This window comes from Notothenia coriiceps, unplaced genomic scaffold (genome assembly GCF_000735185.1).
Source record: "Notothenia coriiceps isolate Sejong01 unplaced genomic scaffold, NC01 NC01_scaffold00037250, whole genome shotgun sequence".
Classification (NCBI taxonomy): Eukaryota; Metazoa; Chordata; class Actinopteri; order Perciformes; family Nototheniidae; genus Notothenia; species Notothenia coriiceps.
The window spans coordinates 7,731,892-7,747,768 of NW_011369951.1; the positions used below are offsets into that span (position 1 = coordinate 7,731,892).

At 41.4% G+C, this 15,877-nt stretch overlaps 1 protein-coding gene across 1 annotated transcript in view; it reads right to left on the reverse strand.

The window, feature by feature from the left end:
* Window positions 1-15,598, reverse strand: part of LOC104967243 (mucin-5AC-like) — a 44,560-nt gene extending 28,962 nt beyond the window's left edge. Inside the window, exon 1 of the mRNA XM_010796660.1 lies at window positions 15,418-15,598. Within this exon, the coding sequence (XP_010794962.1) occupies window positions 15,418-15,598 (181 nt within the window). The remainder of the gene's footprint in view (window positions 1-15,417) is intronic.
* Window positions 15,599-15,877: the final 279 nt, after the last annotated feature.

The following is a 15,877-nucleotide window of genomic DNA, read 5'->3' on the forward strand; positions in this document are numbered from 1 at the left end:
CGCTACCACCACCCCCCCAAGTACATTTCAGATATGTGGGAAACACTGGAAAGTGATCAATTGAACGTTTAAATCCCAGAGATGTGTTGTCTGTGTCGTTAAGTGGTTTCAATGGACTGAAGTATAAGACCTTTACATGGAGGCATGCTTCTGAATCACAGGAAAACCTACACTATTAAAAATACAAAAGAAAACTGACAGCAACTCCAATAAAAGGATCTTAGATAAAAGCAAATCAGAGTTGGATAAAATAAAACCTCCAAGGCATGTTTAAGGACAAAAAATTACTAATTATATTATATATATGAAAACAATTCATCTAACGTTACACACCTGACACACATACCTTATCACACACAAATGAGCAACCGTGAACATCCTAAACTCATATTCATGAGAGACGTGCAAACATGGCAGACAATATATAAATGTATGCAGACAATCAAATAAAGCAGCTTAACCTGAAGGTGCACACACAGAATCACACCAGCCTTATCTCAATCCTCAATAGCTGCCAATCCTATTAAGCCTCATTATTGCTCTGGGGATTTAGTGTCATAAGTATGTGTTAGCGTGTACATGTGTGTACATGTGTGTCTGTGTTCTTTCCTCTCCATCAATTAGTGTCTAATGAGGCTTATTGATTAGCTAATTGCTTCGTTAGTACAGCATTATTTGGTCAATCTCAAAGTATATTGATTTGATCAAATGGAAGAATGAAAGAAGAGCAAGAGGAGGAAAGTGTCATTTGAAGGAGCAAAAATTACATTTATTTACACTTCAGATTATTGAACATTTGTTTCACTAAAAGATGTGTTTCCTGAGCTAAGTGCAGCATATATTTCCTCCCTGGGAGAAGATACTTCCTCAAACTTTGGTTCCTACCAGTCTTTCCTCTATAAGGACTGATGAGCAGCATCACTACGGTTACCATATCCATGACAACCTCTCCCGCTGCTATTATTGGGCATGTCGTCAAGGAGACAGAGCAGCATATTATGGGATGCAGACAGAAATAGAAATCATGTACTGAAAGCATTACAACAGATCCGAGGTATTACATAGAAGAGACCTGAGCGAATCTAGCGAGGGGGCGCCATATTGATTCTAAAACTCAATCACACTGAGGGTCAGGGGTAAATATAAAGAGCCTCAGCAGGAAACTGAGCCACAGTCATGATGCAGCTGCTTCAGATTATAATTCAATAAGAGGTCAAGCTTTGTATAAGCTTTTAGTTTATTTGCAATTTAAAAATAGTAAAATTGGGAAGATATGTGAAAACTGTGTGGGTGAGAAAACAAAACCACAACAAGCTAGGCATAATGTGTCCATCAAATGACAATAGGAAAACAAATGACAACAATACTCAACAATGGGGGTGTTTAGGGTTAGCTGAATAACAATAACAACATGAAATGTAACCTGAAGCTGAATCTTGGGTCGTCTTGCAACCTAACCTTGCTCCTTTGTTGAAGTTCAACCAGAGGCCTGTACGACGAAGCCGGATTTTCGCTTAGCGAGGTAACTTCTCGGTAAACTCTGGGCTTCCGGTCCTACGACGCTGGTTCTCTTCTTACCGGGGTAGATCTCTATGGTATCTTATGCTGAACGGCTAGCCTGGTCCGGAGCAGGTTATGTTCCAGGATAAGAGATCAACTCAGTGAAAGCACCGCCTGCTGACCAATCAGAGCTCAGTGTGCAGTTTAAAGCTATCAAGTCATATTACAGGAGAAAGGAAATACAGAAAAACTGCCGTTGCAGGAAAGACAGCCGGCAAAAATCAACTGAATGTGTGAACGTGAAAATTAATAGAATATCACCTCCCATCTTCAGAGCAATCTGACTATTAGCGTTAAGAAAGCTTACTTAAATATCTGCCACAACATAAGTAACCTTTGACTCTCATTTGTTTGAGGAAGACCTACACCGTCTGGAGCTTAAGTGTCCCACATTAGGGAGTGTCCCACATTAAGGCAACTCACCCTAATTAAAGTCAGATCCACTCGTGTCTTAGACGGGGCAGTGATATCAAAAACCTGTTAATGTACGCATTCAAAGATTTTTTTACCAGCTGTTCTGTATTCACCTTGCAGGTGCAGCTATGTTGTTTTTATCCTGGATAAAGTGTTTAAGTCATGGATGTTTAAAGTTTAACTTCTTCATATTTGTCTAATATTATAGTTTTCTTTTCATTCAGGAAGTAAAAGTAAAGATTATTTATAAAGCGCTTTTCACAGACAAAGTGCTTGACAAAACAATTAAACATCATAGGAATCATAGGAATCGTACAATGATAATGACCACACAAGCCACGAGTTAAGAAGTCATAAAAGCACTAAAACACAATAAAAACACATTATTAGTATCACGCTGCGCTGTCAGTACGCTTGTCCATGTTTGTGATTGGTCAAATGTTGCTAACCCCGCCCCTTTCATGTGAACGCGCACTCAGCCGGACAGAGAAACCCTGGCTAGAGTTACCGAGTTGATAACCAGCGTCGTAGGACCGCTTAGCGAGATCACGTTTGTTTTAAGGGTTAGTTAAGCCAGATAACTCAAACATATCCAACTGGAACTGGATTCGTAGTACAGGCCTCTGGTCAAACAAGTATGTTGATGATATAAGAAAAATAAATAAGGTTTGGAGAAGCATTACAATAAAATGCAACACATTAGCCAAGCCTCATGTGGATAATGCGAGATGACGCCTGCAATCTCGCATCACTGAGAAACTTCTTGCACAAATATGCTGAGACAACTTTCGAAAATAAACGTAAGAATTGAAAGAAACCTGCATAAAAAGTAACGAATATCTTTTAGCATCTAGAAGAAACAGAAGGAGAAAACAAAATTCAGGTTAGTAGCATTTCTTACCTTGTGTTGTGGTCTAACGTGTTCTATCTCCTGGTCGCCTCTGACCTTTTTAAAAACTGCCAGCCCAGCTCCCTCCCCCGGGTCACAGGCTGCTGACCCCCCATTGGTCCCCCCCTCTGACGCACACAAAGTAGGTGCCAACAGTCATAACCTTCATTCTTTCGCCTGAGAAACGTTGGTTCACTTCAGCGACGAGGCCCAGAGTGTTGCTGTAATTATAGCCGCTTGATTGGGGACCAATTCACAAAGAAGGAAGTAGCCAATTAATTAAGATGCTTGTGAGGAGAGGGAGTCGCCGGGAGAGTGGGAGAGGGAGACGAGGGCAGAGTGTGACTTCTTTTGTCAGCGTGGTCGTCGTGAAGGCCGTCTCGCTGGGCAGACACTAACACACCTGAAAGAATGTCATTCAATCATTTATGACCAAAATCAGTCAGTCGCATCCTCAAATCCAACAACGATGTTCTGTGATGTCGTTTGTCTCCAATTACTCGACAAAGGATCTGAAGAGTTGCGATTTCTTAAACAATTTCTATTTCATTTAGACTATTTCAGGATAGGTGCTTTTTGCTCAGGACACAAAGTTCAGTGGTGGAAGAAGGCTCAAATATTTTCCTTAAAGATGCCCGATTGTGCTGTATTGGTTTCCCTTTCCTATCGTGTGTTCTATACGTTTGTGTGCATGTGCAGGGGCGCCGCCAGGGATTTTGGGCCCCATGAAAATATATCAAATTGGGCCCCCCGACCACCAGGCCCAGGCCACGCCAACCAAGCACAATTGCTAACCACACCTCCAGAACCCAACCCACTCATTTATGCTTTAAATAACTCCACCTGTACAGGCTTGCATCTATCTTGTAGTCCAATACTAACCGCACAATATTTACTGACAGTGAGCTGTGAAAATATAACACTGTGCAGACGTGCAACATTCTGCTGCAGTAGAATTCATTATTTGATATAAGACTAACATTCCTGACAATAGACCTCAATAGACCTCATCTTTTATGGTGTAAATGCCTTTTTAATAATAACACTTATGAATGGAACATTCTCAACATGAATGCATAAATCCAAATAAATATAACATGACCTCTTAAATTTAAATAAAGTGAACATTACCACCAACAAAATCATTTATAAAATGCTATAACACAAAAAATAACATAAGCAGCAGATTTTAAAATTAAATATACATACCAACTACAAAATAAGCAGGTATTAAAGTGGAACACAACGGAAATGGAAATGAAAAGGCCTTATGGTGGTGCCAAATTAGAGCCTATTACCTGTTCTCAGTCTTTTTCTCAACATGCATCTGAGTCCTTGCTCAGCCTTACTCACCAAGAGCCCAGCGCCTAGCCTTCTTACAGGCAAAGTCACTGATTAAGTCCTTGAAGTCCAGCTTTCTAGCTAACTGGCTTTCAATGGACAGCATGGCAAGACTGCAAAGCCTGTCCTGAGACATAGTGGACCTCAAATAGTTTTTTATCAATTTTAGCTTACTAAAAGCTCTCTCACCTCCTGCAACAGTCACTGGCAGTGTGCAAAATATACGTAAAACAATGCACACTTCTCCAAAAATGCTTTGCAGCTGCATCTTGTGAATTGCATTCAGGAGACCAAGAGGGGACAAGTTAGTGTGGAAAGTGGCAGCATACACAGTGTTCAGGTGTCTTACTTCATTTTCAAACTCAGGTGTAAGATCTCTTGAATACTTCCTGATCAGTGGTTGGCAAACAGAAGGGACTTTATCCTCAGCAATCTGCCCAACTTTCAGAACAGCAGAAAATTCTTCCACAATACATTGAGTGGTGCGGAACCTAGTGTCTAAGTCGCATATGATCTTGTCCATTGAAGTAAAAAACACTGTGTTGCGGAACACCGTTGCTGCACTGTCCTGATCTGTCTTCTCTTGAGAGGTCTCATCATGGAATCTCTTCCTTTTCCTCTTGCGACAGTGTTCCATGCTAAATTCAGGTGCAACATCCATTTGAGCAGCAATCAGTGTTGCCTCAAACAGGAGTGACTCCCATGCATCTCTAAGAGCCTGTATCTCTTCCTTTAAGTCTCTGATATTGGCTGTCTCTATGTCGAGTGAGATCTTCCCAGACTGGAGAATTGTATTCCTGTCCTCAATGCATTGCAGTACTTTTAGCCAGACAGTGAGGAGGACAATAGCATTGAATGACATCAAGTAGGTCTTCAGCCCACTAGCATCTGATCTGGCCTCACTGGTGAGACTGCATGTCATGAGTATGCTATCAAGGGCCTCAATGACATCAGGTAGGTGTCTTGCTACAGGTTTAACAGCATGGATCCTTGAACTCCAGCGGGTATCGGAGAGGCGATGCAAAGAGCAACCTGTTTTCTCTTTGTAGATGGCCCATCGCGCTGGACTGGCACTAACAAGTGTGTAAAGGCGATTGATGCAGCCAAAAAATGTTGACACTTCTGTGCTTGATTCTGCAGCATGCACACCTACAAGATTTAGGGTGTGGGAGGCACAAGGTGAAAATGTAGCCAGATTTTTTTTTTTCAGTATTTGGGTTTGGACTCCCTTGACTTTTCCTGACATGTTTGCCCCATTGTCATATCCCTGCCCTCTGCAATCTTCAATGTCTATCCCTTTGTCTTGAAGCACATTTTCAATCATCTCGGCTATCTCACTCCCTGTCTTTTTGTGGAAGTCCTTGAATTCAAGGAACCGTTCAGTGATCTCCCAGTCATCAGTTTCTTTGTTACAATAATTCACATATCTTATGAGCACAACATTCTGCTCAGTATGTGAAATGTCTGGTGTAGCATCACAGATGACTGAATAATAAATAGAATCCTCCCTTTCCTTTAGAATTGTTTTCAAAATTCTTCTGCCACATAACTCAATGAATTCATTTTGAATGTCAGAGCTCAAATAATGTGTCAGCCTGGTTCCTTTCTTTTTGTCCTTAACTTTTTGTAAGTGTTCATTCAACAGTGGGTCGTAATGAGCTAATAGCTCTAGTGTGCCTAGGAAATTGCCATTGTGAATGTCATTCAGATCTTTGGTTTTACCCCTGAAAGGTAAATTCCTTGATGCCAAGTGCAGTGTTACATCCAGGATTCTCTTCAAGAGAGCTCTATTTTTCTCAGTTTCTATTTGTATCTGCTTCTGCAACTGACAGTCAATGCCGCTAACTTCCATTACAGATTGATGCAAATTCTTCCACTTTAAGTAGCAGTCTCTGTGTGCCTTATTCTTCTCATGGGCCAGGAACTTATCATACATACGACGCCACTTCACATCAGACATTTTATATCCATGTTGACTGTTCAGTACACTAAGGGAAGGTCTTTTTTGTTCATGGGAGAAAAGCACACATGGGATTCAATATAGTGCATTAGTGCTTTTGCTGTGAATCACCCAGTCTCTCTTCACCTTTTCTCTTCCAGAGACACTACATGCTGATATGAACCTGAGAATGAGCAGAATGGGGCCCCTATACGTAAAAGTAGCATAACCATGTTATAAAAGATACTCCTTAAAAGTACAAGTCCCGTATATGACACTCACCAACGCAAGAATGAAATGTAAAATTGGAGGTCAGTGTTCAACTATTATATAGTTAATCAATTCAATATGTAATGGGTTAGCCCAAGCATCTGGCGCACAAAGAGAAGACTTAGGAAATGTGGGAAAAATCTTCTTGATTTATTCACTGAGTACAGAGACTTTTTTCATACAGGAAGCAGAGAAGAATCCTAAAATAGACACATCTGATTTAAATACATGTACTAAGTGTCTGTTGTTGGGGAAAAAACACATACACCTTCAAAACAAGAGTACAAAAATTAAGAAATACTTAGTCCATATTGATGTTTAGAACAGTTTGAAAAAAAGAGCTTTCAAGGTCGACATGCAAGTTTACATTTGTTTCATCAGGGTCATCATGTGAACCTTGCAGAAGTGCAGTATTATTCAGATCCTTTACTTAAGTACTAATAGTACACTAAAACCATTCCACTACCAGTAAAAAATATGCATTGAGGTAAAAGTATGGAAGTATTTTCCGTGAAATGTACTGCAAAACGAAGTGCAGTTTTTGTACTTTAATACATGAAGTTTCTGGATGTCTGTGTTGGTGGCTTTGTCAATTTTTTTACGAGTTTTGAGTAAAACAGCCTTCTTTTTAGTTTTTACTATAGCTTAATTGAGCTAAGAAGAAGAAAAAGTAGAGAATTTATTATTTAAAGTTGTAATCCTTAAAACATTTAAAATATTATTTATGGTCTGCGTTTTTTGCAATTACCAGCGGTGGAATAAGCACTTGTAACTTTTCACAATTACTACTTAATTTATATTTATATTAATTAATATAAGTTTATAAATTGCGCCAATCTTAGATACTTTTATTACTGGGTATATAAGTAGTATCTGCCTCATGTAAGTAAATTTATTTAAAAGGAAACTAAAATCTTAATTGTCAAATAAGCTTGCAGAGAAAAGTTCAATATGTTCCTCTCTAATTTAATCGAGAAGTATTAAGTAGTTAGGAAAGGAAGTATTCAAGTAGAGTACAAATGAAGTCAGGTACCGCTGAGTAAATGTACTTCAATGTTAGATTATGTTGCAGGAAATACACTGAAAACATTTCAACGTTGACTTTAATTTAAGGTATTATGTGAACAGATTTTACATAATTGTATTAGGTTAGATGAAAGCATAATACTAAGTTAAAATAAAAAGGTAATAGGTTCAACTAGTACATATTATTGCTTTCAACTATTACAATTACCGGTATGTTTATTCTGATGACCTGATACATTGAATTAAAGTCATCATTTCAATTTCTTTAGTGTAGCTTTTCAATTCTGTTATGTAATTATCTCCCACACTAGTTGTATTGTTAGCGATGAAGACTACAATGCCTTGTCCCACATGTGTGTCATTTACTGTGAACAATAGCTATCTGCCCCAATGTTTCCTCTCCTACAGACTTAGTTACTGCTGATATAAACCCAAGATGTTCTGCTGATGACCTGTTGTTTCACATCAGAAGAAGGAAAAGATGAAATCTTGAGGAGTTCCTTGACGTTACTCACAGTGTGGAGGTCTTGTAAAGTCTAGCAGAAATGTGGTCTAAAAGAACTATCTGAGTCCACCTCTGCCTCTGCTCTTTCTGCCTCTCCAAAGTCCTCGTAAGCCTCCAGTGACGAGACACACCCTGGTGCACTCTGGGAATCGTAGTCCAGGAAGAAGACGGGGTTTTGCAGCTGGCTGGCGGCAGGGCTGAGCGGCGGCTCGTTGAGCGGGGCGGTGAGCAGAGACAGCTGCAGCTGGTCTATGGTGCTGGTGGAGGAGAAGGGCTGTGATTGGTCAGGAGGGGAGCAGGCCCCGGGCGAGGAGCCGCTCGACATGCTGAGGCCCCTCGGGGGGGCCGAGGGCGAGCTCACCTGAGAGTCGTCTGTAGTGAGGGAGCGCCTCAGTTTGGCTCGAGCATTCTGAAACCACACCTAAGAGACAGTGTTTGTGTTTACAGGTAAACAATGTGTGAAAAAGAACACATCTTTGTTAAGTAAGCTTAAATTAAGTATAACAAATCAGTTTTATACTGTTTATTTGAACTAACATGTCGTCATTTTACAAAAACACATTTTTATTATAAAAACATGCATCGTTACTGTTTGCAAATAACATTACATTTTATATACTGTATATTCTTTTATTTTATTGCAATTTTTTTGTTTTATTCGATTTTTTGTGTTATTTGATTACATTACTTTTTACCATGTTTATTTTTAGAATTTATATTTGTCGTTAAACAGTTTATATTCATGATACTTGCCTGTTTACATTTCGTGCACTAGGTATTTGGGTTCTGCATTCTTCTTGTTAATATTGTGTTCTGTTTGCACTTTTTTCCAGTTTTGCATTTCTCTGCGAGAACCAAGAAGTTGCTCTATAAACATATACAAGTATTTGTATTTAGTAATAGGTTGTCATGAACCAGACTTTCCTGCAATTGATGCACAACAAGGGAAATTATTTTGTATAATGCTCTTATCTATTCTATTTTTGTTCTCATACTTGTTTAGTTCCAATAAAGGATCTCAGGGGGAACTTGTTAGCGTACTGGAAATGTACAATGAAAACAGTCTGAGAAGCAGCTTCACATTAAAGCTGAATCTCTGTACTCCCAAAGCGAGAGCTGTGTCCGGGTCCTCGGCAGTAAGTCGGACCCATTTCAGGTGAGGGTTGGCCTCCGCCAGGGCTGCGCTTTGTCACCAATCCTGTTTGTAATATACGTGGATCGGATTTCGAGGCGTAGTCGTGGGGGAGGGGGTCTGCAGTTCGGTGGACTAAGGATTGCACCACTGCTTTTTGCAGATGATGTGGTTCTGATGGCTTCATCGGTCTGCGACCTTCAGCACTCACTGGATCGGTTCACAACCGAGTGTGAAGCGGCTGGGATGAGGATCAGCACCTCCAAATCTGAGGCCATGGTTCTCAGCAGGAAACTGATGGACTGTCCACTCCAAGTAGGGAATGAGTCCTTACCCCAAGTGAAGGAGTTCAAGTATCTCGTTGGTCTTGTTCTCGAGTGAGGGAACAATGGAGCGTGAGATGGGTCGGAGAATCGGAGCAGCGGGAGCGGTACTGCAGTCTCTTTACCGCACCGTTGTGACGAAAAGGGAGCTGAGCCAGAAGGCAAAGCTCTCTGTCTACCNTTCGAAGGACGAGTCCCGGTCTGTAGAGATCCCTTGGACGTCGCATGATCCCCCTTCTCTGGAGGAATACGGCGAAAGTGGGATCTTGTTCTCTTTCTGTTGGGACCTTTTTTGGTTTTGCGTTCTGCTATTTGATCCATTTGTACTGACTCACTGGTCAGTTCTCATGAGGGTTCGTGAAGGACATGACAAGTCACATCACCCGTTGATTCATGCTTGTTTCGTCTAGGTCATAGTCAAATACGCGAGCAGGGGAGAATATTCATGATTGGGGAATGGGTTGTTTCTGTCGCAATCCAAACTTTGGTGTCGGCGAGGACATATCCATTTTTCCAGGGATGACTGGAAAAGGGAACGGCACCTTTTCAATAGTGATGGTGTTCCTGTCTCAGGATAGTGAAACTCAAGCAACATTCTTCTGTCATCAACATCTCGTATCTTTGCTTCCACTGAACCTGTACGTAAGCTGGAAAGGGAGACGATGAAGGAGAAGCGATAATGAGGTTCGGATGAAGATGGTAAAGTAAGGAAGAGGGTGGAAGATAGATAACATTGTTAGGATGATGATGGTGCCTGCTGTTGAGAAGATGGAGCTAAAGAGGATCCGGATATGGTTGATAATGGTGATGATGCAAGATACCGTGCAGCTGAAGAACGGATCTAAGATGATGAGATGAGACAGATTGTGATAATGATTTAAGTCAAAGGAAATGTAAAAATGGTGATGCATTTGACGTCTGATCTTGGAGTTTGATGAAAGGACTGATGACAACAATGGCTTCTCAGTCCACTTATAACTGCTTCCTCACTGTTTCTGCATTAGCAGAGAGGTGGTGATGACAGGTGACAGAAAAACCGTGTGATATCTCAAACGATCAAAAAGTGTAGTCAAAATTAAAGATCTTGTGAAAACAAGTGTCCTCTGCAGACTTTCTGTCCTTTTCAAAGGAACGTGATCTGAAACCGCTGTCTTTCCTTCCAGTATTGTTCCATCCTCTCTAAACCCGGCGCGCGCGGGCGCGGCGCGAGAGAGCGAGAGTGTGGTCAACCTTAACGGTTGTGTTGAGGGTGAGCATTTCGGGCCTTGCGGGGAACAACCCAGTTGAGCGTCCTGGAGACACGAACGGCGGACAGGGCGCGTGCGCGAAGCGCGAGCCACCATCTGGTTTGCCTTTGGACCCGACGGCAGCAGTTTGGTCTCGGACTAATAATTGTCTGTTGGTATGTGAAGTACTCCCAACAATCATAGCTGGAGACTGTCATCCTTCCCTCAGTGCTCGATGCCCTACAGCTCAGCTCTGCCTCTTGTCCTTCCCTATAGTGGGGAAATCGGTTGGTTTTGTTGGGTACTATTAGTGCGTCATCCTCCGACCAGCAAGGTTTATTCAAGAGGATCCTGTTGCCCCATCAGGCGCAACCGGTTGTGGTTAAACGGAAAGGCGCCTGAGACATTTGGCTCTACAGAATGGTCTGTGCCATTTATTTGCCATTCTCCTGTTGAGACCAGGAGGTTTAGTTTTGCAGTCACAGAGGTTGTATATCCGGCGGTAGGCCCATCAAAAGCTCTGCTATTAAGAGTCAGCCATCACTTCCATCCTTCTGCTCTTCTGTGGTCAAAGCTTTAACCTCAGGCCAAGGTTGAACTCACGAAACAAACAAAACAAAAGTCCAGGGCTTCTGTGTAACGCGCATGGTCAAGCGCCCCATGGAAACCCTTGGTAAGTCTTACCTAAGAATGTAAAGGGTACGTTAGCAATCGGATTCAGTGTTAGGGACATCAATATGATGCTGCGTTCTTGAACATTCCAGAAGTCTAATAAAGAAGAAAGTTTTTTAATATGCATTACCGCTGATTTTATATGGAAACCCTATTGCAAGTAATTTGTCAGTTTTATGCAAACATTTCAGGCAGTGACGATCCAGTAGAACTGCAAGGAAAACATTGAAATATAATAATGTTAAGTTTGGACAGATGTTTCAACATGGTGCCTGTGCCACCTGAGAGAGGGGAAATATCCGGAAGAAATCAGAAAAAGGAGCATTTACCAAGATAGTGTTCTTCTGAAACTCATTATCTTTAGCGAGGTGGAAGTTGAGGCCTGCACCTTTGCCTTCATTAACTTTACTGTCCTCCTCGACAGTCGTTTTCAATGAGGTTATGCTGAATAATGGAGGTGTCTGGACACAAAGTTTAAATAAAGCAGAACACAAGGCTGTTGCACCTGTTTACATCTTGAAGGAAAACAGTTGAACTTGCTACAATGGAGTCAAGCAAGTCCGAAGTACACAGGAAGTAGCGGTTTTGGGATCTTAAAAAGACATCACGACCAGTTTCACTTTAAATATGTCTGGTGTTTTTTGACATCTATCTATTTTGTCCATCACATTAGAAAGCCAACAAAAACAACAAATGTGTTAAGTCCTGTGTTCAATACTTAAACTTTCCATGTATGTGGCTTTAGCCCTTTAGTCCTCACGCAACCTTTAAAAACACATCACAAATATAGATTTCCAAAACGGTGCAATAATTTCTAAGTGCAGAAGTGCTTTCTTAAACAATAAGAGAAAAAGTGTGCATTACTTTTGCTATATCCAACAGTGTTATAAGGTTTCCAGCGATCTGAAATATTCTATCCGTTGAAATAAATAACTCTCTTCAGAAAGAGGACCAACTAATAGCAAAGAAGCTGTCTTAAATCAAACCAATAGCGCAGATCAAATTTCTTTTTGGTACTCAGCACCGGGTAACACCTGAGTGGTTGCTGGTTCTGCTCCGACTCGTGCCCTTCTCCTAGCTTCGAGTATGATGTCATACAAACGACCCCGCCTCCAGCTGCATCAATGTGGGCGAGTCTGGACCCAGGTGGGATGGATCCAACTCTGAACTCCTTCTTCTCCGTCCGCTGGGCGCGACGTCAAACGTACCTGTCAATCTCACCTGCGAACATGCTTCCATTGACAACTGCAGTAGTGAGGTGTTTTGACGAACGCTGAGATTAGTAGGACCGAGATGACTGAAGATGAAGCACAAAATAAGAATAGAAAGACACATCTTGAGCCTCATTTCATCATACTTGCCTTAAGTGAACCATATAGAAAAGCAGGCACACACACATCCACCTGTGCACTATTTAATTTACCCAGCAGACTTGGATCAGAACATCCTGCTCTTAACTTCTTAAAGTGGACCTATCATGCATATTATGAATACATATATTGTAGGACATACCTACAGGACTGTCTCAGAAATAGAAAATATTGTGATAAAGTTCTTATTTTCTAATGCAAATAAAAAAACAAAATTCATAATTCTGATTCATACAAATCACTGAAACTATTGCAAGCCTTTTATTATTTTAATTTGCCTGATATGGCATACAGCTTAGACTCAAAAATCCACTTCAAAAAATTAGAATATTCCTCAACCAAGTAAAAAAAGATATAACAGCAAAACCAATCAAAAATTTGAAAATGCCATTATGCACTCAGTACTGTGGAACCTTTGCACCGATTACTGCATCAATGCGCGTGCCATGGAGGCAATCAGCCTGTGCATTGCTGGATAATGGATGCCCAGATGCTCAATAGCGCCTAGCCATAATCATTGTTGGTCTGGTGTCCTTTCAGCTTCTCTTCAACAATACCCCCCCACATATTCCTCTATGGGTAAGGGTCAGGGGAATTTGCAGCCATCGAGGACAGAATGCCATGGTCAGTACACCAGTACGTGGTTTTGCATGTGGCAGTGACAGACATCGGAAAATGAAATCCTCATCTCCATAGAGCTTGTCAGCAGACGGAAGCATGAGGCTCTAAAATCCTCTTGGTACATCAGCTGCATTTACTCTGGGCTTGATGACACAGTGGACCCACCCAGCAGCTGACATGGCTCCCCAAACCATCGCTGACTGTGGGAACTTCACACTGGATTTCAAGCAACTTGGATTTTGCTCCTCTCCAGCCTTTCTCCAGACTCTGGCGCCTTGACTTCCAAATGAAATACAAAACTTGCTTTCGTCTGAAAAGAGGACTTTGGACACTGTGCAACTGTCCAGTGCTTCTTTTCCTTAGCCCAAGTCAGACGCCTCTTCCGTTGTCTTGAGTTCAGAAGTGGCTTGATCATGGGAATACGGCTATTGTAGCCCATTTCCCGGACACGTCTGTGAACAGTGACTTTTGATACCTGGACTCCAGCTTCAGTCCACTGTCTTTGAAGCTCCCCCAAATTCTGGAAGCGACTCTTCTTCACAATGCTGTTAAGGCTGCGGTCATCTCTCTTGGTTGTGCAGCGTTTCCTGCCACATTTCCCCCTTCCAACAGACTTTTTTGTGGATGTGCTTTGAAACTGCACTCTGTGAACAGCTTGCTCTTTGAGTAAATTTCTTTTTGTGTCTTACCCTCCTGATGGAGGGTGTCAATGACGGTCCTCTGGACAGCAGTCAGATCAGCAGTCTTCCCCATACTTGTGATTTAGTTTACTGAACCAAGCTGAGTGTTTTTCAAGGCTCAGGAAACCCTTGCAGCTGTTTCGAGTTAATTAGACGATTCAAGTGATTCGTTGAACACCCTACTAGTATACTTTTTCATGATATTCTAATATTTAGAGATAGGATATTTGAGTTTTCTTAAGCTGTATGCCATAATCAGCAATATTAAAATAATAAAAGGCTTGCAATATTTCAGTTGATTTGTAATGAATCCAGAATGTATGACATTTTTTTTTTTTTAAATTGCATTACAGAAAATAAAGAACTTTATCACAATATTCTAATTTTCTGAGACAGTCCTGTATATAACGCATATTTATACTTTTTATCTTTCAAAATAACAAACAGATCATGCATTTTAGCCATTCCTCATTTCGCTCAATTGAACACTGTCTTTGCATGGGCTGATTATGTGAGAACAGCACCATCTACAGGCCTGGCATATGTACTACAGCGTCTCCAGCGCTTTCGAACGGCAATGCCCGTGGCTGTCTCCTCCTGATTGGTGGAGTTGGCCCAATAGCCGTAGCGCCACTTCTGTGACGTCATAGAAGTGTTCAAATCTGGATCAGTCTGTATCAGATCCGTTGCAGACCCTTTTTAAGAGATTTGGGTATGGAGGAAAATAGAGAGGGTTGTGTTTTCTGACACTTGGTGAGTTCCCTGGAACACCGGAGACATATATTCATGTATAAAAGACGTTCAAAAGTGCATTTTGCATGATAGGTCCCCTTTAAACTAACACTAACACCAGAGCTGCCACAGATGACACCTTTCCCAGGAAGGGCAGTGAGAGGGAAATGTTTAAACTCTCTCTGCCAGTTTGGCAATATGAGCCACTTATGAGACCAATCTTTTTGTAAGAATCTCTTTTTGTTTTTCTTTACCAGAAACGTTACTCAACTGTCTGGTTTTACATTTTAAAGCATCCCTGTCAACTGCAATACATTCATGATTCCAGCATCGGCCATATTTGATGAATGGGTTTTTTTCACATAATGAAACCAATTTGTTTTGTATTGAGGCTGAAGCCTTCATCTTTTCCTTGAGATATGAAGAACAGTATCTGAAACTGCTCTTTAAGTCATGCTACACTACTTTAATGCTCACAATTATGTATGCAGATCAGCCAATTAAGTAAAATGACAGGATCATTTCAAGACACTATTCAAATGGACTGATAATGATTTTTATCAAAAAGTGTACAAACAACGTATTGCTTATTGATATGTGCAAACAGGAATTCCATTCTAAGCCCTGTTATTTGGATATCCACAGCTTTGCCATCCCTGTGTTGAAAAGTAATGGGATTTTGATATAATAAAGGACGAATAAGTATAGAAAGCTCACGGGTCACGAACTGCGCCGTCCTTTCAGCCCCCCTCCTGCCCTCCATCTCTCCGCTCATGCTGACGGTGTACTCCTGACCGGCTGCCAGGCCCGTCTGGGTGAAGGAGGTCAGGCTGCCCCCCACCTGCACACTGATCTGCTGCTCACTCTCCTTCTGTAAGACAAAAGAAACAAAACACATGACAGTCGGTTTAAATCTGCATGGATCATCCTTTGAGGTCCACTGACTACTGGTAAGACTGATATGTTGTGGTCCAGCACAAAACAAAGCAGGATCAAATACTCGTCATTCTTTTATTCTTTCATCGAATCAGGGCAGGGATGCCTGTACAAGGCTTTGACCTCTGATGACAGAGCAGATATCTGTGCTAACGTTGCTAATACTGCTAACTCTGCCGACAGAGCTCAGATTCAATAGCTAAACGCAACAATAGATCCGGATGGATATTAGCATTAAACC